Raw genomic sequence first — 25,173 nt, 5'->3', positions numbered from 1 at the left:
CATTTTTAAAGGTGTAATGTGGTGTACATTTCTCAACTATAGAACATACTAAATCAGTCGGGACAATAACTGTGCTTCAAAATAACCTAATTATAGCACCCAGAATTTTCTTTATTATCTAATGCAAAGTTACATGCTTATTTTTGGGATTATTTCCCAATATGTGTTTGGGGAGACAGAGTTTTCACAATTATAACTCCACTATATTACAATCACTGCACACTAAACCAGTTTATTACAGATTGAATTTTTTTTCATTACTGATGGAATGCAAACAGAAACACTGGGTACTTTTAAATGGCAGATAACCACAAAATTACCTTTGACAGTATATGGGGTTTTAGAATTACGCTAGGATATGAGTGGTGTAAAACGCTGTTATCAATAATACATCCCCAAACAAGGAGGCCATGCTGTAATGATTCACTATACTGTGTGGACCATTTATTAAATAAGTCAATTTTATCTGTTTTTCTCCCCAATTACCCAGTACAATTTTGTCCACAGTCAGGTCCTGGTAAATAAATGTTTGCTGACTAGAAAAGAGGGAAGAGAAGGGCGTTCTTAGCTGGGTGTCAAGTATTATAACTGGAATTTACCTGGGAAAGACAGTGTTAAGGACATAAACTACCTATGGCATAGAAATAAATGGAACTCACATGCCAACAAAACAAACCATTAAGCAGAAAACACTGCCACTGGAATAAACAAGGCAAGATTTGCCAACAGTGAAAATAGAACTGACTTTGAGGGATAACCAAGATGTTTATATTTGACCATACCTTTGCACTCCCAATTCAGTTGGAGGCAACAGATGTTTTACTTTCCTAAAAACTTGAATGTTTTGAGGAGTGACAAGGACTACTTAATTCATCACTCCCTGTTATTACATTTCCGGTATCACTCATTTATGTCTCTCCTAAGTTCTCCTGAGTTTGCAGTTTTATATCAAAAAGCAGAACGATCTACTAAAATAGGAGATTGTAGCACTGAAGGCAAGAATCTATAGTAAGGGAATGAATGGGCATGCTTATGAACTGTGGCACAATATAAAATTTTCTTTAAGTGCAATCTGGCAAAACAAATTGAAATGAAAATTGCCAAGGCTATTTCATCTAAACAGGTAACTAAAGAAGTGCACAAAAATGAACAACCAACGTTCATTACAACACTTCTTATACTCATGAAAAAGTACGTAACTTAAACATCAAAAGAGGACTGATTAAATTAGGTAATGGAATATGTCACATTTATTCATTTATTATCATTATATTTTTAAAGATTTTATTTATTTACTCACAGAGACACACAGAGAGAGAGAGAGAGAGAGAGAGAGGCAGAGACACAGGTAGAGGGAGAAGCAGGCTCCCTGCGAGGAGCCTGACATGGGGCTTGATCCTGGATCCCAGGATCACGCCCTGAGCCGAAGGCAGACGCTCAACCACTGAGCCACCCAGCTGTCTTCTAAGTATGTCACATTTAGTCAGTGGATTTTAACTTATGGTTGTTGATTTATATATTTACGTGTAAGTATATCTAAATCCCTAGCACACAGTATATAATATACATTGGCACAATGTAGAGTGTCCACTATGTGCCAGATATTCCTCTAGGGATTTGAGGTATAATAAAAAAATTCAAACTTAAAAATATACTGTGGGAGAAAAATATAAATACAAATATATTAGTGTATATTACAAGGTGATAAAAGCTCTAGTAGCAGTGGAAGCGGATTTTAGAAAGATTATGACAGAGCCACAGATTCTCTTTGATAACTAGCTTGAATCTCTGTCTCCTCATTCATGAAATTAGGGAGGTGAACCATACAGTAGATATCCAAACTGAGTTTATACCAGAATCTAACTGGGTGGTTTAAAGAAAAACAGATACCGAGTCCCAGCCAAACCTACCAATGATCTGTATTTTAATATTAGAAAATACACATATAAATACAGACCACTAAAAATTCACATGACCTAAGAATGTTTTCCATACTTCTGGGTTGTAAAATGTAATGGTCTATATCACTGTAAAAATAATCCTTATAATAGACTTTACTATTAAATTAAATACCTATTCTAAATACTTGTTTATTATAAATGGATTTGTTTCCTTGTTCACCGTTTACAAAATGATATATTATGCCTGAATGTGTGTGTTCACATATACATAAAGAAATTAGTAATTCATACCAAAACACTGCTTTTCTCTTTGTTATTTAAAGTGGCTCCAGGAGGAAAATAGGCAGTAGTACTTGTTGTAATATCCAAACTTTTACAAAGGTTGTCCTGGGTGGCACAGTCCATCCATCCTACATTAACAAGACCGTCCTACAATGGAAAGAAATAGGTCACATGTAAGTAAAAGAGAAAGTTAAAGGGATTTAGCTTTATTTAAAAAACCCCAACTTTCTACTGTAAATTTAAAACATTTTTTAAAAGTTTACTCAAAAAATAAATGATGCAGATTTGAATTACATGATTAATAAAGTTGGCCTTATGGTATAAAAATTATAGCTGACACAGACAACATATTTTTGAGCACACGTAGACTTTTCACAATTTTCATAATTGATAAATTCCCAGGCTGCAAAGGGAGATCCGATAGTGTTAAAGTATCAACAACATACAGATTATATTCCCCAACCATAATGTGATGAGAGGTAAATATACAACAAAATAACAACAAAACAGAACAGTAAGAAATAAAGTTTGGAGGTGACACAAACACTAATATATACCTCTTTGATTAAAGAAGAATTCATAATTAAATTACAGGATAGTTAGAAGTGAATAACAATGGAAACATCACATGTCAAATTTCTAATTAAGAAAAGTTTTATAGCTATGAACACATTTATCAAAAAACAAAATATACAAATAAGTGAGTTAAGTGTTTAAGAACCACAAAGATATACTTAGAAACAATTTTTAAGTATCTTTCTTAATGTGGCCATAGAGTTTTACAAAATAATTGATGCTTACCAACATGCCACTGAGCCTGAGTCGTGTCTGTGAAGTCAAACAGTCTAGAGAGGAAAAAAAATTATGACCTAATTTTAGCTTTATTAAGTATGTATTTTCTTTTGCCTTCCCCCTCCAAATTACCACGTTAGTTCCAAGGCAACTGACTGGACTTCACTGGCAAATAGTGACACATTTACTAGGTAGATGGATACTGAGGCCCAAGTCTTACTCCACACACACACACACACACACACACGCACATTTTTCCATTCTCTCCCCTTAGTTTCCCAGGATTTCTAGCTATAGGAAATCTCTTTGGGATCTTCTCAAATCTCTGCTCCTATCAACAATCCCGTTTAACCAGGAGATCTCATGGTTTTGGCAGAAATAAAATGCAATGGCTCTATTTGATAAAAATGTATAAAGAATCTTTAAATTTAGAATACAACAGTCCCTTTACTTATTTAATTTTAATTCCAGTGTTAGTTTCAGGTGTACAATATAGGAATTCAGCCATTCTATACATTACAGTGCTCATCATGGTAAATGTACTCTTTAATCTCCATTACTTATTTCACCCATTCCCCACCCACCTCCCCTCTGGTAACCATTAGTTTGTTCTCTGTACTTAAGAGTTTGTTCCTTGATGTCTCTTTTTTCCTATTTCTTAAATTCCACATGTGAGTGAAATCATGTGGTATTGTCTTTCTCTGATTGAATTCTTTTATTTTTAAATATTTTATTTATTTATTCATAAGAGGTGCATGCGCACACACATGCACACACACACACACACACACACACAGAGGCAGAGACACAGGCAGAGGGAGAAGCAGGCTCCATGCAGGGAGCCTAACGTGGGACTCGATCCCGGGTCTTCAGGATCACACCCTGGGCTGAAGGTAGTGCTAACCCGCTGAGCCACCTGGGCTGCCTTTATTTATTTATTTTTATTTTTTAAAGATTATTTATTATTTATTCATGAGAGACACACACAGAGAGATGGGGGGGGGGGGGGGGGGAGAGGCAGAGACACAGGCAGAGGGAGAAGCAGGCTCCATGCAGGAAGCCCAAGGTGGGACTCAACTCCGGGTCTCTAGGACAACACCCTGGGCTGAAGGCAGGCGCAAAATGGCTGAGCCACCAGGGCTGCCCTCTGACTGAATTTCACTTAGGATTATATTCTCTAGATCCATTTATGTTGTTGCCAATGGCAAGATTTTTTTAAATGGCTGAGTAACATTCCATTATATACATATATGCCACTTCTTTATCCATTCATCTCTTGATGGACACTTGGGCTGCTTCCATAATTTGGAAATTATAAATAATGCTACAATAAACACAGGAGGATATATATCTTTTTAAACTAGTGTTTTCATATTCTTTGGGCATAATTACCCAGTAGAGGAATTACTGGATCATATGGTAATTCTATTTTCAACTTTTGGAGGAACCTCCATATTGTCACAGTGGCTGCACAGGTTTGCATTCCCACCAACAGCACACAAGGGTTCCTTTTTCTCCACATCCTCACCCACACTTGTTTCTTGTGTTTTTGATTTTAGCCATCCTGATAGGTGTCAGGTGTGAAATGCTCAACATAACTCATCATCTTTTTCATGCGTCGGCCACCTGTGTGTCTCCTTTGGTAAAATGTCTGTTCATATCTCCTCCCCATTTGTAAATTGGATTATTTGTTTTTCTTGCGTGTGTGTTAAGTTGTAGAAGTTCTTTATGTGTTTTGGATACCAATCCTGTATTGGATAGGTCATTTGCAAATATCTTCTCCCATTCCATATGTACGTCTTTTAGTTTTGTTTCCTTTGCTGTGCAGAACACTGTTATTTTGATGTAGTCCCAATAGTTTGCTTTTGCTTTTGTTTCCCTTGCCTCAGGAGACATATCTAGAAAAATGTTACTGTGGCTGATGTCAGAGAAATTACTACCTGGGCTCTCTTCTAGGATTTTTATAGTCTCAGGTCTCATTTTTAGGTCCTTACTTCATTTTATTTTTGTGTATGGTGTAAGAAAGTGGTCCAGTTTTCCTAACACTATTTGCAGAAGAAACTGCCTTTCCCCCCTGCATATTCTTGCCTTTGTTGTAGATTAATTGATCATATAAGCATGGCTTTGTTTTTGGGCTCCCCATCATGCTCTATTGATCTGTGTCTATTTTTATGCTAGTACCACACTGTTTTGATTACTACAGCATTATAGACTATCTTGAAATCTGGGATTGTTATACCTCCAGTTTTGTTCTTTTTCAAGACTGCTTTGGCTATTTGGGGTCTTTGTGGTTCCATACAAATTTTAGGATTATTTGTTCTATTTCTTTGAAAAATGCTGTTGATATTTTGATAGGGATTGCAGTAAATCTGTAGATGGATTTGGATAGAATGGAGATTTTAACAATAGTTGTTCTTCCAATGAGCATGGAATAATGTCTTTCCACTTATAGCATCTTCAGTTTCTTTCAACAATATTTTATGGTTTTTAGAATACAGGACTTTCACCTCTTTGGCTAAGTTTATTCTTAAGTACTTCATTATTCTTGGTGCAATTCTAAATGGAATTATTTTCTTAATTTCTTTCTGTTGCTTCATTATTAGGGTATAGAAATGCAACAGATTTCTGCATATCGATTTTGTATCCTACAACTTTACTGAATTCATTTATCAGTACTAGTAGTTTTTGATGCTGAATATCGTCATCTGCAAATAGTGAAAGTTTTACTTCTTTCTTACTGATCTGGATGCTTTTTATTTCTTTTTCTTATCTGACTGCTGTGGCTAGAACTTCCAGTACTATATTTAATAAAAGTGGTGAGAATGGATATTCTTGTCTTGGCCCTGACCAAGGAAGGAAGCTCTTAATTTGTTACCATTGAGTATGGTGTTAGCTGTAGCTTAGCACATGGCCTTTATTATGCTGAAATATGTTCCTTCCAAACCTACTTTGTTGAAGACTTTTATCATGAATGGATGTCGTATTGTGTCAAAAGCCTGCATCTACTGAAATGATCATACAGATCTTCTCTCTTGCTGGTATGATGTATCACACTGACTGATTTGCTCATGTTGAACCACCCTTGCATCCCAGGAATAAATCCACTTTATCACACTGAATAATTTTTTTTAGTATATTGTTGGACTTGATTGCTAATATTTTGTTGAGGATTTTTCATCTATGTTCATCAGAGATATTGGCCTATAGCGCTCTCTCTCTCTCTCTCTCTCTTTTTTTTGTAGTGTCTTCTGATGTTGGTATCAGGATAATGCTGGCCTCACAGAACGAATATGCGAGTTTTCCTTCCTAAAATATAATCTTAAAATAACTTCATTTTCATGAAGGTTTTTAAATATGAATACTAGGACACAATAAGATTTAGAAGCAAGGGAACTATAATACTGCAGAACCTATAAAGACAGGTAAAATCAATCTACCTGGGATGAAAAGTAAAAGAATGCCAGAAAGTTTAAAAAGTTTTCTAAATGTGTGGAATGAATAGAAATCTGTGCATTAGGCCAAAAGGAAGCAAAATCCTTCAATGATAGACTAAATTAAGGGTTTGTTTGATGGCACTACCTTCCTAACATGGGCCTTATACAGGATAGGGTGAGTGGTTGATTTTGGCTTCACAGCTATTTATTCTCAATAAGCAGCAGGAAGCTGATGGGGTTCTTTTGGGTTAAAGACCCATTTTTGGGATTAAACATATGATAATGTGTTAATAAACTGGGCATTCTGTAATCCTGGGGCTGATTTTTAATTAATCTTATTGTTTGAATAGAGTTTATAATTTGTGGTTTGGCACACAAGAGTATTGAATTTTCAGATTCATTTGCTGATGGAAAGGTTCCTAGAAATGGAACATTGTCATCTTCAAGTGTATAATTTTATAAGGCAAATATGTATACATTTGTGATATGTTAAGAATGAGGCAAAGTCTGTAATACCAAAAAATTATTTTGGGAGGGTTATACCTGTCAACACTAATTTTTGCAAATATCTGTGGCTATCTGAAGGTACAATTTATAATAATTAAGCTGAAAAACTTGTCCACCAAAGTCATAAATGAACTTTAACAAACTAATAATTTTATAATTTATGTGTAAATTAATAAAAAATATAAGTATTCATTAAATAAATTGTCATCGGATATAAACTATAGCTTGAGGTATTGAGTCAATCATAGTAGCATACTTAATGCTGACAGCTGGTCAAAGGGTATCAGCTTCCTGTTATAAGATTAACACGTTCTGGGAATGTGATGTACAGCATGGTAGATTTTAAATGTTCTTAGCATGAAAGAGAAACAGCACTTATGTGACAGGAGGGTGGTGTCAGCAAATGCTATGATGGATCATTTTGCAATATGTAAGTGTACCAACAGGTCGTATGCCCTTAAGTTATATAATGTTACATGACAATTATATCTCAATAAAGCTGGTAAAAAGAATAAAAAGACTGTCACCTAAAAAATTAAATACTTGGTTTCTTCATCATTAACAAACTAATGAATAAAATTACCTCCACCTTTGGAACAAAAAGTGATCAACCAGCCGACACCAGCAGCAAAAGCAGTTTGTATGGAGTTAACAAAATTTCCTAAGAAGAAAATAAAGCAAATTTCTGATTATCTATTACTTGAATTCAGGAATTCATAAAAGTCCTCTTGAAGCACACTGAATTCCTACACTGACTTTCCATTGTTTCCATCATATAAAATCTAAATTCATTATTTCATCAAGAAAGAAATTGGTAACTAAGATTCGTATGAAGGCCCATGTGATCTGAGCTTTGTCTACCCATGTAGCTAGCTGTGTTTTTCCCCATACCATAATACCCCACCACCTGTCTTTTCGTTAGACTCAGGGTGAAGTACCGCCAGTTTACCACGTTCACAGGGATCTCTGAAGGCTTCCTCCTCATTTTCATGACAGACTGGTCTGACTTCATTCAAGAAATATTTTTTAATCCTTCCTCTTTTCCCATCTGTTTTTTTTTTTTTTTTATGTTCTTCATGTTTCTCTAAGATTGCCTCTATCATAATAACTACTACATTGCATTAATGGTTTACTAATGCCTTCCTTGCTAAAATAATGAGGCCCTTGAAGCAGGGATTACATATTATTGCAGCCCCAACACGTAACAGTTTCAGAGACACGAGCTGTACTCACTGAATGATGTGAGTATCCTACTAGATGTGAGTACTATCATTTCATGGGTATCAGAGTAGTTTACCCAGCTAAAGCCACTTGATGAATCAGAAGTCTAAGGTTAGAGGAAAGAGTTTTTCAACTTTAAAATTAAACTGGATAGGGAGGAAGTCACTGCCTGATACAGTACATTTATGAAAGCAATAAAACACCTGGTTAACTAAACATTTAGCTGCACTTTAAAAGCTGCTATCCCACCTAGCATCACATTTTTTATTTCCCACATCTTAACTATTTTAGTTTCTAAACAAACATGATTCATTTGTTAAATACCAACTATTTAGCAGAACAAATGACAAAATTCCCTTCTAAAAAGCATGGAAAAGATACTTTATATATTTTAATATTAAGACCAACATGTTAAAACTGTTGTTTAAAAAAAAAAAACACAAACCCAACAAAACACCAATTTCAAAGTATCCTTTGAAAATCAAACAAATGAAGACAATAAAATTACCTGTCCATAATTCTGTCACTGTGCTTCTAACATGCTGCATGGCGAAACTCACTAAACTTTCCTTGGATCTGTCACCATGATATTTCACTGCGGCCTATTTTTTTTTATAAAATGAAAAACATCTTCTATTATTTCTTTCAAAAACTCATTAAAAATAATACCAAATACTTTTAGCTGTGCATTATTTTGAATACAATGAGATTAATCTCTTAATAGTATAGTGTATTTCCAAATAATATCCTAAGGATCTTGGTTGTACAGATTCTATTAGAGACATTTTAATAACACCAGTTTTCTAGTTTCTGTATTATCACTTAAAACTGGAAAAAAACTAGAAAAAAGGGGATATTAGAACTTTATATGCAATGAGACAACGTAAAATATTTTGTGACCTATAAAGTACAATATTCACACTGGTTTAATTGTGTTAAGACAGAAACTGATGGTAAATATTTAATTTTGAAATAACGAAAGGTCAAAGTAATGGCATTTAAAAAGCATTCACAGTATGATTCAAAATATTTATTATGCCTAGACCTAGTTAGATGGTACCTAAAATCAGATTAAAAATCAAAACATTCTACAAAATCATGTATTGTGTTTTCTCTAGTATTTTCTTTGTCAGAAAGTTCCAAATTAAAAAAACACCAACTTTACCCCTTACCATTCCAGACCTAAAAATGAAGAGGCTGGGATAACTGTTGACTCCTTTCATTCGGCAAAGCATTCTATCATCACCACAGTTAACGGCACCAATTCGAAGTAATCCATCCACTTCTTTAGCAAAGTCTCTCCACTATGAGGAAAAAAAGAACAAGTATTTCCATGATAAGACAATTTTTCGTTAACACTCTTCAAGCTGTACATTTTTTTTTAAAGATTTTTAATTTATTTATTCATGAGAGACACAGAGAGAGAGGCAGAGACAGAGACAGAGGGAGAAGTAGGCTCCATGCAGGGAGCCTGATGTGGGTGGGCCTCAATCCCGGGACCCCAGGATCACGCCCCAAGCCCAAAGAGACGCTCAACCGCTGAGCCACCCCACTGTCCCAAACTGTACATTCTTAAAAGGAGAGTAATTTTATCAAATAAAACCATACATGTGTCAAAGTATTTGATAATTGATAGTTATCATTACTATTAATAGAAAAAAAATCCTAACATATTTAAAGAATACTCAACAGATTAGAATAAAACTTTAAAAATCAGGATGTAAAAAATACATACCGTGGGAGCTAAATCATGGCAGTGTGAACATCCCGGGGAGTAAAAGTTCACAAACCACAGTTCTCCAGAATTAACAGCAGCATCTAAAGTACATAAAACCGCAACAGCTTAGAATTATGTACTAAAGATTCATGCTTATTTTAGTTAAAATTTTGTTGAGATTAGAAGAAGATACTCATATACCAGTTTTGTCATTTTCTGTATAAGTTTTTTTTTTTTTAATAAAAAAGAGAACATATTATAGTTGACCCTTGAACAATATGGGCTTGGATTTTTCTTGATATAGTACTGTAAATGTTTTTTGTCTTCCTTATGATTTTAATAAGTTTTCTGTATTGTATAAATACAGTCTATAACATATATACGGAATACGTGTTAAACAACTGTTATGTTACTGTAAAGCTTCTAGTCAACAGAAGGGTATTAGTAGTTACGTGTGGGATTTTCAACTGCGTGAGGGGTCAGTATCCCTAAGCCTTGCGTTGTTCAAGGGTCAACTGTGTATCAACTGTCTAACAACATCTGAAAATAACTCCTCTGGGCACCTACTTGAATAAGACCAACCCTGACCTGTAAGACACTTGTCACTATGAAGCTGTGAGAAGAAGTGGCATAAGGAATTGGCAGCCAAACCTCAGACAAGAGTTTGTATGGATGAGAGAAATGAAGAAGACAAACAGTGAGAGATAGAAATTTAAGTTCATCTACTATCTGCAGCACAGGATAAATACCTGGGTCAATCAGTTCTGGCAGCTACTTCAAATTTTGAAAGAATGAAATAAGAGAACTACACAATATAGTAAAGACTATGGGGATTAAGTTTAATCTTTGTCCTTAAATAAGTCATATACCTTGGAAAAATGTATTATTAGAAAAGCATTAGATCAAAGTTTTTAACAATTTAAAACACAAATACATATTTGCTAAAATAACAGATCTGAATACCACATGATATCCAGCCAACAATACATTATGCATTAAAATCTATAAAATGACCGATGTAAACTCTAAGAAGAGAATATAGGCAGTAATTTCTTTGACACTGGCTGCAGCAACATTGTTCTAGATATACCACCTAAGGCAAGGGAAACAAAAGCAAAATAAACTACTGGGATTATATCAGAACAAAAAGTTTTGCATAGCAAAGAAAACCATCAACAAAATAAGCAACCTCCTAAATTGGAGGAGATAGTTACAAATAGTATATCTGATAAAGGGTTAATATCCAAAATATATAAAATGTTTATACAACCCAACACCGAAAAATACATAATCTGATTAAAAATGCAGAGGATCTGAATATTTTTCCAAAGAAGACATATAGATGGCCATTAGACATATGAAAATATGGCTCCACATCACCAATCATCAGAGAAAGGCAAATCATAACCACTGTGAGATACCACTTTACCTCTGTCAGAACAGCTCGAGTCAAGAAGACAAGAGATAACAAATGTTGGCAAGGGTGTGGAGAAAAACGAACCCTCGTGCATGTGGATGAGAATGTAAAGTGTACGGGACTGTTCCTCAAAAAACTAAAAATAGAAATTCCATATGATCCAACAGTTTCCCTGAGTATTTACCTAAAAAACCCCAAAACACTAATTTGAAAGATAACATGCACCTTTTTGGTTATTGCAGCATTATTTATAATAGCCAAGATATGGAAGCAGCCCCAGTGTCCACTGATAGACTAATAGGTTAAAAAAATCTTCCATATACAATGGAAGATTAGCCATAAAAGGGATGAAACTCTGCCATTAGTGACAATACAGATGGACCTATAGGGTATTATGCTAAGTGAAGTCAGAGAAAAACAAACACCATATGATTTCACTTACATGTACGATCTAAATAATAGAGCAGATGAATCAACAAACAAAAAGTAGAATCAGACACAGGAGTACAAACTGATGGTCCCCAGTGGGGGAGGAAGGTGGGTGGGAAAGGGCAAAATGGGAAGGGACATGGGAATTATGGGCTGCCAGTTATGGAATAAGTCCTGGGAATAAGAGACACAGTTATAGAGACTGCATCTGTGGGGCTGTAACAGCACTGCACGGGGACAGATGGTGGCTACACGTGTGAGGAGCGTGGCATACCTACAGAGCTGTTGGACGCTATGATGTATACCTGAAGTTAACACTGTATGTCAACTATACTCAAAAAACAACACAATTTTTTTTTTAACTCTGTAAGGATGCACTCAACATTTAAGATGAAAAAGTGAAGACAATTTGCTTTTGGTTGAAATGTTTCTGTATAATTCCATATCAAAATCACTTAATAGTAATTTTTAAATAAAAGTTTCATAAATTATATGAGTAACTTATTGTAAGATATCAAAACAAACACACTATTTTAAATATGTATAACCAATTCACATTAAATAGAAACATCCTCAAGACTCAATCTTCACTTTCAATGATAAGACACATAGATCTGTGGGAAAAAGTTAATCTGTACATTACTGATAAAGTGTGTAACAACATCTGAAACATCTGAATTTTATCAGCTGATCCCTGGCAATGTTTAGAAAATGTGACTAAGAGACGGTTAAAATGTGACTAAGAGAGGGTTGAGATAATTCCCACTAACACTTGCCATTACTATCTACACAACAAAGCTAATAAATAACTCATTAGCCCAGAAAAATGTAAATACAGGATGAGGTCACAAAGGCATGAGATAACAGAGATCCAAGAGTTAAAAGCATCGATTACTGAGAAAGAGAAAACTAAATGTACAAGTATAGGGTCAATAAGAAAACACTGATGAATAACTCTAATGCTGATAGGTTTATTTCCTTTAAGAAAAAAAAAAGAGCAGCACAAGCATGGGCTTTAAGGGGAACCTGAGTTGAGTGTTACGTCCTGCCTCTGGTACGGTGTTGGTCAGGAAGGGTTATGCTAGAGGAAACTAATGATTCCAGTCACGTCTTGGGCTGACAATGAAGGTTTATCTCTACCACCTACTACACGTCTATACTGAGTTAGCCGCAACTCGCCTCCATCTCTTTCACCACTGACCCCAGGCTGGTGGAGCAGGCTCTACCTTGAACACCACTATTTTTCACAACAGAGCACAATGGTAAACCACACGCTGGCTCTTAAAGCTTCTGCCCAGAAGTGGCTTCTGCTTGCACTTCACGGGCCAACGCAAGTCACATGGTCATGCCTGAGGTCTACAGAGTGGGAAGTGTAATTCTCCCTCCTAGAGAGGCACTTCACAAAGAAACAATCAATGTGAATAAATATAGTAAAATATACCACAAACACCTATTAGCTGAACTTAGGCATGTAATTTTTCTCCCCCTGAGATGCAGTTTGTAATTTGTGGAAAAAAACCCCTAATATCATTACTGAGGTTTGTTGTCAAGATCAAATATGGTAAGTGTTAATTGTGTGGAATAGGAACAGACACTCACAAATTATAGCAATGTTTTATTATTCTCTTCTAGTTACCTACAAAACATTCTTATAGTACGACTATGTATTATTTGATAGGACTTCAAGAACTCACACAGAGGCAGCACAGGACCTGCTGGCAGACAGCACGACTGTGAAATCAACAGCAGCTCCATGAAATTGCACATTAAAAATTTTTTTTGCCACAATTTTTATCCCTCAGGGTGAAGACTTTTAAGAGGAGGCTTATTCATTCATTGATTCATTTTATTTTTGAGAAATAATTTACTCCTTGATGTATTACGGAAAAAAATGAGAAAATTTAGGATATTAGTTAAGGAAGTTTGAGTCATTATTCCGAATGGTAGAATTTCATCTTTCTTGGCTCAAGGAGAAGGTTCTCAAAAGGAGCCTAAATCAATGAGAAGCAATCCGGTATAGCTGAGATCTCCAAAACTTTACCAAGGATCCAGTTATTGCACACACCCTTGCAAAATGGGCCTCAAATGCCCAGAAGTTCATCTTATGTGGGCTATGCTTTGCATCATTTCCACACTGAATGGGCAGTCTTGTTAGATGCCCTCACATCTTGTCTAACTAGAGTAAGTATGTGTGTGTGGTTCATATAAACAAGACCCTGCCATTAACACTAACTACTCTCGAAGAAGAGTTCTCTGACAAACCCTAACTGAACAAAATCCTAGATTTCACTTTGCTAGGAGAGGATGGGGATTAAAAAAAGAAAGAAAGAAAAAGAAAACAAAGAGAGGGAGAGAGAGGTGCTGTGAGCTCCTCTAATTTCCGGAGCTTGTCTGGAAAAGGATGCCTGTGTTGTGTACGTACTATTCAGAATGACAGTGAAAGTCAGAGATGTCCTCTGCGTTTGCAGATACTGTCTAGAATTTGCTTATAATGACTGATATCACACTTCTCTGTGACATAGGAAAAGACAATATGCACCATGTTTAATGGGAAGGATGAGGACAGTTTTAAAGCTTTCAAAGTGGAATTTATTAATCACATTTTCTTTTTCTGTACTATAAACATTCTAGAGTTCACTCCTGATAAAAGTGAACTATGTAATTTGGACTAACTCTCCCACTACAGCTACAAAATTGGACAAAATAGAAAAGATTTCCGTTGAAAGCATCAGACCATCACCAATACAGCGAAGGATCAGGGGGCCCAAAGTACGGGAGGAGGTAGAAATCACAGAGCCACTCGGAGAAGAGGTCGTTACTAGGCAAGAAACTGAGCCAGCTTTCAATATATTCATGAGTGCAGGGCACCCCTAAGAAAGGGCCCTGTAAATACAGAGGAACCGGAAAGTGACCAGTCCTCTCCAAGTCCAAACCCCAGCTTTTGAATCCTTTCAGTTTGGATAAAACTGATCTGACTGATCATTAATAATTACTCGGCTTGCAAGTTCAGTTCCTCCAATTGTTCAGTTCCTCCAATTCTATCTGTGATTGCAGTTTTCTTTCCTGCCGGGCTGCCCGGCGAGCAGATGAGCGACAACGATGACAGCCATCCAGGAATCCCACAGGTTCACCTGACTGCGTGCAGCACTTCTGTTTCTGTCAGCTCATGACATGGGGGTCAGTTCTGCCTACCAACAATCCAAAACTGAGCAAATTTTTTTTTTTTTTATTCTCTTTGTACAGAAGGTATGTCTTGTATTCACTTTACCCAGAGCTCATTCGAGTGTTCATGTAGGAGACTATTAAAGTGATACACTGAGGGGATCCCTGGGTGGCGCAGCGGTTTGGCGCCGGCCTTTGGCCCAGGGCGCAATCCTGGAGACCCCGGATGGAATCCCACATCAGGCTCCTGGTGCATGGAGCCTGCCTTCTCCCTCTGCCTGTGTCTCTGCCTCTCTCTATCTCTCTCTGTGACTATCATAAAAAAAAAAAAAAAAGTGATACACTGAATATCTACTTCGTAGTTCTGAGCTCACCAACCAGATGTAGAAAATACGAATAAATCCAATTCTAGGTCAGAAGAAACTGATCAAAATCAAATGACTATACTATATCTTTGATAATGACAATACATGAGAAATACTCTATGCGTTATTTTTTGCAGCTGGTATGCTATTTTTGTTTTCTAAATTAAATAAGATTGTAATAGAACAAAATAAAATTGACACTTGAGGTAAAATATATTGATTGGAAATACAAAAGAAAGAGTAATTCTATTTTATTATACCTGTACAAACTGCAAGTGTAAGAATCTAATCGAATATTTAAGATTTTCTAAAATGCAATGGAAAATTACAATAGAACTGTATCTTTATGTCCATTTTCACATAAATCAGAGTCAAAAATAAATCTGCTTCTAAAATAACCACAAAGTTACTCTGAAATCCAAAAACTCCCAAACTGGGAATTTATCTGCAAGTTTGCAGCAAGTTCCCCTAGCACCCAAACCTGTCTTGAACTGATCTGGGGCTACATGTTATTTTTACTTTCCTTTTTTGAGCGTACATGCTTATATATTTATCTGCAGAAATATTAATGCTCCCATCTCTCCTGAATCTATTTAAACCTTCCCCCTTAGAGACTTCCGAGGATCCTAATAAGCCCCAAATTTCTTAGATTCCCTGGACTAAGGCTGAATTGCAAGCCATAGTTAGAGTCTCCTAAAGTGAGAAAGGACCCATTAGGTCTGCTGAAGATTTTAGTAGTTACTCAAACTTACCAACCTGGTTTCTCAGATATATGTATCAGTTAGTCTACCTGCTTGTTCACGAAGGCCAGGCCAAACCCTGGATGAAACTAGTCTAATGGGAATATCCTGAAAGGGATTCAGAGAAACAGGCCCCCTAACTTTTGGCAAGATGTGAGAACACTCGGCTGGAAACCTCCACTGTGCCTTTCCTAAGCCTGTTGATTGGAAAAAAATTCAGACTCACACACAAAAGCCTGATGAGCCTATTCATGACTACTGCAATCAATTTCAAAGTACCTTTTTTTTTTTTTCCAAATTATTTTTAAAGAAAATTCTGATCTTGCTGTGCGTGTTGAATCCATATAGATAGCATTTAACTTTATGCTTATTAGCAGGCTGAACTGGGGTCTTTCTCTTTTAATTAAAAGAACCAAGAAAAGATGAGAAACTATGTCCACTCCAGGGTTAATTTGGCAAACCAGCTCACTTGCACCCTATATGAGTCACTTCAAAGACTGCTAAAATTCTTAATTTTCAACCCCAGAAAATGAAAGCCTCTCAGCAAAACCAAAACCTCCTAATTTCTGCTATTACTGCAAAAAGCCAGGAGATTGGGAGAAAGGCTATTACCTTCCCAAGCGCTTCAGATGTCTTCAGCCCTCTAGCTACCTCTCCAGTGTCCTGCTAATTCCCAGTGATGGGGCTCCAAGGAACCACAAGGGGTCTTCCCCATCCTCCCACTTAACCAACTACTCTCCAGATTGGGAATGAGTTTTTCCCTGTCCTCGACACCACAGCTACTGTGCTGGTGCTCAACCTCACTGCTATAAAGTAAAGCCGCCTCAGAGTTCTACAACAGCTCAAATAGTGGGGGTGTCTAAGCCCCAACAGGTTCCTATCTCTGACATCCCACTCATTTACCAGGCCAAGATTTTTTTTTTTTAAGATTTTGTTTATTTACTCATGAGAGACAGAGAGAGAGAAGAGAGAGAGAGGGACAGAGACACACGCAGAGGGAGAAGCAGGCTCCATGCAGGGAGCCTGACGTGGGACTCAATCCCAGGTCTCCAGGATCAGGCCCTGGGCTGAAGGTGGTGCTAAACCTCTGAGCGACCCGGGCTGCCCCAGGCCAAGATTTCTTAGAAAAATATTATGCCAGAATTCCTTTCTTCCAAAAGGGAGAAATAGTTTTACAGTTTGACTGTGGTAATTAAAGCAGCCAACCAGGTGAATTAAATGACCCTTTGACATCTTTTATTCGCTCTGACGGTACATAGAGGAGTCTGGGGACCAGGATCATCTGTCTTTATTGGATCAGCTACTGTCCTCTTTAAGGGCAAGATCTTCGACTAATATGGGCAGAATCCACAGTGCATCCCCCAATGAGATTCAAATGAGATCCCTCAGAAGATCTCCCCAGGTTAATGAGCACCTTATAAATAAAGAAGCCCTTCAAGGGATCAAGCCCGTAACAGAAGGTCACAGGCTCAGGGCCTCATTATTCCCAGTGCTAGTGCCTATAACACACTTACTTTACCTGTGAGAAAACCTAAATAACCGAAGATGGAGGTTTGCTCAGGACCTCCACGCAACAAGTACCACTGTAATCACTGGGTACGCAGTTGTCCCTAACCCCCCACATACTACTCATATCCATTCCCACAAAAGCATGGTAGCTGGTCTATGCAGGACACTTTTAGTATTCCAGTCGCTAAGGCCATCTGGAGGAACAGAAATACACCTGGACGGTAATGTCCTAGGGTATCCCGGAGAGGTTCTTCCCGACCTGGAGAGCTGATTTGGACAACACCAAGTTTTCTGCAGGCTCTAATTTGTTATAATAGCAGATTATTTGCTTCTCTGCTGCCTTCTCCAACCTCTTCATAGGAAGACAGCCATCTACCCCTCAAAACTTGTGGACTTAAGGGACATAAAATCTTCAAAAAAAACCTGCACTTTACTCAAATCTATTCAAGATCTCAGAACAAGGTCTATATTTGAATTCAGGTAGGAGTTACTACATCCTGCACTTCCCCCAAATCTAAAACTAATCTCTAATTACAAGGTTTTCCTGGACTCACTGGACACTGTTGAAAGTTGATTCCAACCTTCTCTTTTCAGGCTCAGTAGGCCTTACCAAAAAAAAAAAAAAAAGACAAACCTGACCCTGCTACTTGGAAAGACTGGACAGATGCAGCTTTTGGGACTTTAAAAAGCCTGTTGCTTTTTGACATCCAACTTCCCTTTTTCCTCTGCATGTGAGAGAGAGGGAAGGTTTTATCTGCATTTCCCAAGCCTCTGCAATAGGAGGAAACCTCTTCTTTTGGTTATGGCCTTTTGGAAATAGCCTCATAGTGATCCTGTGATCAAATTAATTCTTTACCTGTTTTTTTCTAAAGGGTTAGAAGGTTCAGAATTCACAAGTCTGCCTTTTATCAGATGTATTATCTGACTCTGGAACTCTTATCCAAATTCATGGTCTCTGAATTTGCAACCTTACAGCTGTATTATTAGATACCACTTGTTTCCAAACAGTTCATTTGTGATGATAACAAGACTGTTTCAATCTTTGAGGTTTTGCTATTTTTTGCAACAAACTCATTAGCTATTGCTTCATGTTTATACTTGCACTATATCATCCCAAATGCACTTGGTTAATTCAGTGTGCTCTTGCAGTATCCCAAGTTTTGCTTTCATGGCCACTTTAAGCAGGAACTTCCAGGGGGCATCCATAACTCTGGGTTTGTTTCTGTAGGGGGAACTTTTCTCCCTTAAGTTGGAATAAGTGCCAAAAAATATTTTCAGTTAGCTACTTTCTGATCTAGGGTCTCGGCTCTGCCGTCATAAAACTTGGAATTACAGGGATGCCTGGGTGGCTCAGCGGTTTAGCGCCTGCCTTTGGCTCAGGGCGCGATCCCGGAATCAGGGATTGAGTCCCACATCTGGCTCCCTGCATGGAGCCTGCTTCTCCCTCTGCCTGTGTCTCTCATGAATGTATAGATGAAATCTTTAAAAAAACAAAAACAAAAACAAAACCTTGGAATTACGTTACTATTCCTGTTTTGCATAATATATTTTAAATTTTATATTTTGTTGCCTGTCAAACTTTTATAAAATGGGAGATGATCTCCCTTGCTTATAATCTTGATAAATACACGCGAGAAGTGCCTGAGAGTTCTCCTTTCTAACCTTTCTTGTTATGCCAAAGGCCATAAGTAGTTTTTAACGGCAATGTGCTTTTCTCCAGGTAGGATGGGAAGACCAGAAAAGGTCCTTCCTGGCACTGAGGAACAAAATCATTCAATATGGAAAGCCTGAGTCTTGATCAGAGATACTTTCAGAAAAAGATCTTGATCTAAAGGGAGAAATGTCAAAATTAATAAAGGAAAATCTCACTTAGGTAGACTAGGGAAGCTAAAAGGGGGGGCAGCTACAGACTTCCTCAAAGTCTAGAGGAAGAACTGTCAACTGAAGGCACTAACAAAAGAACCATCAATAGGACAGGATGATCAATTACAGGCCCCAACAGGAAAAGATGTACGTTGACTCTTCTACAAGAAACTGACTATCCCTGAAAATCAGCTAATGAGAAACTGTTGTCACCTTGAATTCTTGCTTTTGTCTAAAGGACTTTCACTTAAAACAACTACTCCCAACTTCCTTCTTCTCCATGAAATAAGGTTCCTTTTATTTCTTTAACTTGCCTATGGTCTGACTGTGGCTTGCATGTCCTGAATTACAATGTTCTGCTATTCCTGAATGAACCCATTTTTGCTGGCAAAATAACTATTTTATTTTAAAAGTTAACAAAACCACATTACCATGCTAAAATACAAAACATTTCTAAATTCCAAATACATTGGTCCCCAAGAGTTTTAGGTAAGAGAGTGGTCTTGGAGTAGTTTTAGAAAATCATATGCCCACGAACTTACCAAATTCTCTTCTATCCAATGTTATGATTTCAGGATCATCATCATAAATACCTAATTTAAAAGTTAAAATGATAAATTAACGTTCATCATAAAAATAAATTACCCACATAAAATAGGTTATTTACTCTCGTTTTATCATCAAAAACCAGATTACGATATTACATCTCAAAGTTGAAGTATGTGCAACAAACAAAAACCAAGAGTAAATGAATACCACTGGTGATGCACCTAAAGAGTGATAAAAAATTCGTTTCCAGATCTGGACATTGCTGTGTATAGGAGTTCCTAATATTCCCATTTCATCTCCACAGAAAACTATTATTATTAACTGTTTATTTTGCAGTAATTATGGACTCACAGAAAGTTGTAAAAATAGCAGACTTCTACGTACCCTTCCTCTCAGCTTCCCCTGATGGTGACTTATGTAGTTTTAATAAAAATATTAAAACTATGAAATTGATACAGGTATGTTACTGTTAGCTAGACTACACACCTCACTTCCTTCTCAGATTATGTGGTTTTTAAAATAAATGTTATCACTAGAATACTTTGTTTTTTAACAGTCTTGGAATATTTATAGAGATAGAGACCAACTTACTTAGTAAATATAAATTTTGTCACAATTAAAACCAACATAAGAAAGTCTCATTAGTATATGTATCAAAATACTACTGGTGATGGATATAGACCACAGATGTCAGCAAACTTTTTTCGTAGAGGCCAGTTAAATAGGCCTTGTGGGACATTCGGTTTCTCTCACGACTATTCAACTCTGTCCCTGAAGTGAAAGAAGCCATAAACGATATGTAAGTAAATGGGCATAATTTTACTCTCCTAATTATCATATTCTCATAATTCCATGATTAATAAAACTTTTACAAAAAGAGGTGGCAGGCCAGATTTAGCCTCTGAAATGTAGATTGCTGACACCTGATACATACTATCGAGCTGCAGTGAATATCCTTGAAAATTCTATTTTGAAAAGAAACCTCAGTCTTGGGAAACAAATACTCCAAATATGAATTGAAAGTATTTTATGTGGTCTATTACAGAAGCATGCCTCAGTTCTTAGCCTGCAGTTAAGGCTAATAATGAAGACAAATATGGGTAAGTGAATGCTCCCTTTTGCCTTGACACCTGTGTTTATTTTACTCTCTCCTTTAACTTGCTTCCTCCCTCTGCTCTTCCCTCATTTCTTATTTCTGTCAAAACATCAAACCATTGTTAAGGATTCCACATGAGAAGGATTGCATTTCTGCTGAATTGACCACTATTAAAGGAAACTTTAGCTTTCCTTGGAAAACATGATGCTTTAAAAATATCGAAAGGCATCAATATTTAAACATCCAATTCAATTACTATTATTTTAAAAAGATATGACAGGGGGAGAGAGAGAGACAGAGAGAGAACACAAGGAGTGAGAGTGGCAGGCCAGGGGAGAGGGAGAAGCTCAGCGAGGAGGGAGCCCTGAGGGGGGACCTTGACCTGAGCTGAAGGCAGACACTTAACTGACTGAGCCACCAAAGCAACCCCCAATGCAATTATTTTGTAATAGCAGTCCATATTTTAAAAGTATCTAACATGATTATGACCAAAATACCTTCACATCTGTGCAAATGATATTTACATACTGACTTTCCTTTTAATTTTGCTCCAATGTTATATTAAAAAAAAGAGTCAAGGTGACACATATTAACTACAGATGCTTAGTGGTAAAACAAAATTAATTTTCTCAACTTACTCAAATAAAATGCAGTATTTCATATAGAGTATATCATCTTACCAAAATCATAACGATAATAATTCCAGCTTTCATACTGGCCTCCTTCTTGATTATCTGCAAGTCCCTTTTCTCCATATTTGTCATACTTTTTACGCAGATCTTCATCTTTGAGTACTTCATATGCTCTGTTTATTTTTAAAAAATCACTATGTGCGTTTGGGTTATTCTATTAAAAATATTAGATATAACAGTTTTAGTTACATGATCAAGTCTTTAAAACCTATATGAAGATTTAGTTTAAGATTTCTGGGATAAAGGATACTGAAATAAGGAGGAGGAGTACAATATGAAATGGGATATCATGAGTTAAAATAAGAAAGTATTTCTAAAGAACTACAGTCTTCCAAAAACCCCCAACCAACAAAAGAATAAGGAAAGTAACAGAGATGAGAACTGATGCCTCAAAAGGCTGACAGATATGGTCTTCCAATAGAAGTCTTATTGTGGCCCCAAGGAACAGAGCCTTAGAAGGAGAAGTCACTCCTAAGAAATACAGCTGAGAAAAACTGACTAATAAAACCTTAGGAACATTTAATTTTGTAAATATTATGTTACCCTTAAAACAATTACAAAGAAATTTGTAGGTTCTTTTTCTATTTGAGGCAAAATCAATATATTAATTTCAAAAAAACAAACTGCAAAAATAAAAAACAAAAGGTGTGTGCCCCAATCCATCTGATAATTAAATGCGACTAATATCAGAGTAAAATTCAAACTGGATTAGAAAGGTTCCTCATTTGTTACGGTTTCACAGGACTGACTTTTGAAGAATGCTTTCATCTAAATAATAATTAGTCGTAAAAGGTCAACCGTCTTTCATATGGAAACTTAAAAAATCATACTCTGAAATTTTAAAGAAAAATAATGAGAAATAAAAATTCTAAATCGAGAGATCTCAGGGAAAGATAACCACCTAACAGGAGTTTTAGAGAATTATTGATTCTATCACTGAGTGTTATGCAATCAGAATAAAATAACTCTTTTAAAAATTCTACAAGGAAAACAAAATTATAAACCATACCCTTCTCCTTGATAAGCCAAAAAAGTTAGTAAGTAATTAAGTCATTAAAAAGTTAAATTATAAAGAAAACTCTAAGTATTAAAACATTTAGTTTCGAAAAATTATGTTATTGAATATGTAATCTAAATTTATGCCTGGAATTAACTGGATTTGGCTGCTCCAAAGTTTTAATTTATAATAATTTGACTGGTCTGGGATTTGCATATGGGAGAAAACAGTCAAAGTTGAAACATGTTATTATTAGCTATTACCACCATTTTCAGCAAGAACCTTCCAAGTTCTAAAAAAATAATTTTTGTTACAGCTCTGAAATAGCTGATCTTAATTTAAAAAAACTACTTGAACTACTTCACAGACATTATTTGTCAGCTTTGAAATTAACCCCTGTAATGCAACTGTTGTAAATCAGTTTTCAAATTTGGTATCCGCATTCCTTCGCACACTGTTCTCAACTAGAATGTTTTGCTGCTTCTTAGCACAGAACTTGGATTGTGATGTTTTTTCTTAACCATTTTGAGTACTTATTTGAAATTTAAGTATGTATCAAAAGTTTACTAAAATACATTAACTAGATACATTTAAAAAGAAAATTTTACCTACCGGGTTTTTATCAGGATGTAGCTTCAATGCCAATTTCTTGAAAGCTTGTCTTATTTCTCTACTGCTTGCAGTTTTGGATACTCCAAGCAAACTGTAAAAATCCTGATCTGTGCCCACTAAAATGGCCATATACACTATTAGAAAACAGAGAATGACCCTTTTCAAGTCTCTGACATAGTCATTTTTATTTAACCAGACTCCCATTCTTTTTCTTACACAAGTTCTGATTTAAGTGAACATTAAGATAACGACGCTGGTTCCAGATGATATGATATGCAAGATCGAGGACTTCTGTTCACTTTACTCCAAGAGTGAATCGAGCATCATGAAATGGTCTCCCAAAATGTCAATCTAAAGAGAAGAAACCAGGTCGTTAAAATGACATTTCAAAAAAAATTGCAATAACACTACTAGATAAACACGATCAGTAACATAATCTCCATTCAATGGCAAATCAGGGTGACTGCCTCGGCGCTGTTCCTTGGGGGCTCCCTTCCCTGCTTCCAGATCCAATTTGTGAAGCCACTTAAGATAGGAGGTGAAAGGGCAGCCCGGGTGGCCCAGCGGGTTTAGCCCAGCGGTTTAGTGTCGCCTTCAGCCCAGGGCGTGACCCTGGGGTCCCGGGATCGAGTCCTGCGTGGAGCCTGCTTCTCCCTCTGCCTGTGTCTCTGCCTCTCTCTCTCTCTCTCTCCGTGTTTCTCATGAATAAATAAACAAAATCTTAAGGAAAAAAAAAAGATAGGAGGTAAAAGGGGGTATGTAGTTGTAGCTAGAAGAGTTTAAAAACAAGCAAATTCAAAGATTTGCTATAATCAGCACCAGCCCACAAAAAAAGCTTGGGGAAAAGGCTGTTTCCTTCCTTCTCCTATCTAGCTTAAGCACTGTTCTTTTGTATTATCACTTCCTTTTCAGCTACTTTTTTTTTTTTTTTTAAATCACTTAAAGCTACATTGTTTTAATTTTACTCAGATTTCAGTGGTAGGAAATATTCTTCGGAGGGGCTGGCAGGAAGCATCAGGGCCTTTCAGTCTTTTTCATGTAGCTCTTCCAAGAACCGCTCGAGTTTTCATCGTCATAGTAGACAACACACTTGGTAGGGCCGTTTTTTCCCGAGTTTTCTCAACTCAGAAGTAGTAGTAGATACTACATCTAAGAAGAGGCTATAATGACAAGTTAACAGTGTAATTTTACTGCAAAGTTGACGTTTGAGATAGATATGGGGGGGGGGGGGAACGTTAGAAAAGGAGACAAAATCAGTCACCTTGACATGCTCAGCTGTACAGGGTCTATCACCTCCACTTCATCTGATCACAAAAGATCTCAGACTGCTTTGGAGAAGTGTAACCTCCTTTAGGCATTCTCGGCTTCTCTTTCCTTGTTTATTTATTAGATTTTATGTATTTATTCATGAGAGGCAGAGACACAGGCAGGGGGAGAAGCAGGCTCCCTGCAGGGAGCCCGACGTGGGCCTCGATCCCAGGACCCCGGGGTCACGCCCGGAGCCAAAGGCAGGTGCTCAACGGCTGGGCCACCCGGGGATCCCTCTTTCCTTCGTTTAATTCCAAGTGTCTCTGTCCCGATTTTTCTCCTTACCTGAGAATGGTCCTCGGCTCACACCTGACTCCCCCTTTTCACGCAACCAAGACGCACCTTTGCGAAGTACAGTGATGGAGGGTGACAAGTGTGCAGGCTAGACCGCAGGGGTGGGGGGGGAGAAGGTGCCTTAGGCGGGGACAGGTGCCTGGGGGCAGGTGCGCCGGGGGACAGGTACCTAAGAGCGCCCGAGGACAGGTGCCCAGGTGGCCGGGGGACAGGTACCTAGGAGCGCCCGAGGACAGGTGCCCAGGTGGCCGGGGTCAGGTGCGCCGGGTGGGGGGGGGGGGCAGGT

At 37.1% G+C, this 25,173-nt stretch overlaps 1 protein-coding gene across 3 annotated transcripts in view; it reads right to left on the bottom strand.

Annotated features, from left to right (window-relative positions):
• The window catches only part of DNAJC10 (DnaJ heat shock protein family (Hsp40) member C10), a 53,587-nt gene that overhangs the window by 27,900 nt on the left and 514 nt on the right, over nt 1-25,173 (bottom strand). The window contains exons 2-11 of one of the 3 annotated variants that reach the window (XM_072752109.1): nt 24,879-24,975; nt 23,286-23,636; nt 21,665-21,830; nt 19,882-19,932; nt 9,873-9,955; nt 9,310-9,441; nt 8,646-8,739; nt 7,500-7,577; nt 2,985-3,028; nt 2,193-2,330 (exon numbers count right to left, since the gene is read on the bottom strand). In XM_072752109.1, coding sequence (XP_072608210.1) covers nt 2,193-2,330; nt 2,985-3,028; nt 7,500-7,577; nt 8,646-8,739; nt 9,310-9,441; nt 9,873-9,955; nt 19,882-19,932; nt 21,665-21,830; nt 23,286-23,489 — 990 coding nt within the window. In that variant the 5' untranslated portion in view covers nt 23,490-23,636; nt 24,879-24,975. The remainder of the gene's footprint in view (nt 1-2,192; nt 2,331-2,984; nt 3,029-7,499; nt 7,578-8,645; nt 8,740-9,309; nt 9,442-9,872; nt 9,956-19,881; nt 19,933-21,664; nt 21,831-23,285; nt 23,637-24,878; nt 24,976-25,173) is intronic. The other 2 variants (XM_072752108.1, XM_072752110.1) reach the window with 2 other exon arrangements.

Source organism: Vulpes vulpes, chromosome 3 (genome assembly GCF_048418805.1).
Source record: "Vulpes vulpes isolate BD-2025 chromosome 3, VulVul3, whole genome shotgun sequence".
NCBI classification, from domain to species: Eukaryota; Metazoa; Chordata; class Mammalia; order Carnivora; family Canidae; genus Vulpes; species Vulpes vulpes.
Note: the sequence above shows the minus strand (reverse complement) of the source record. Positions and strands in the feature narration are given on the sequence as shown.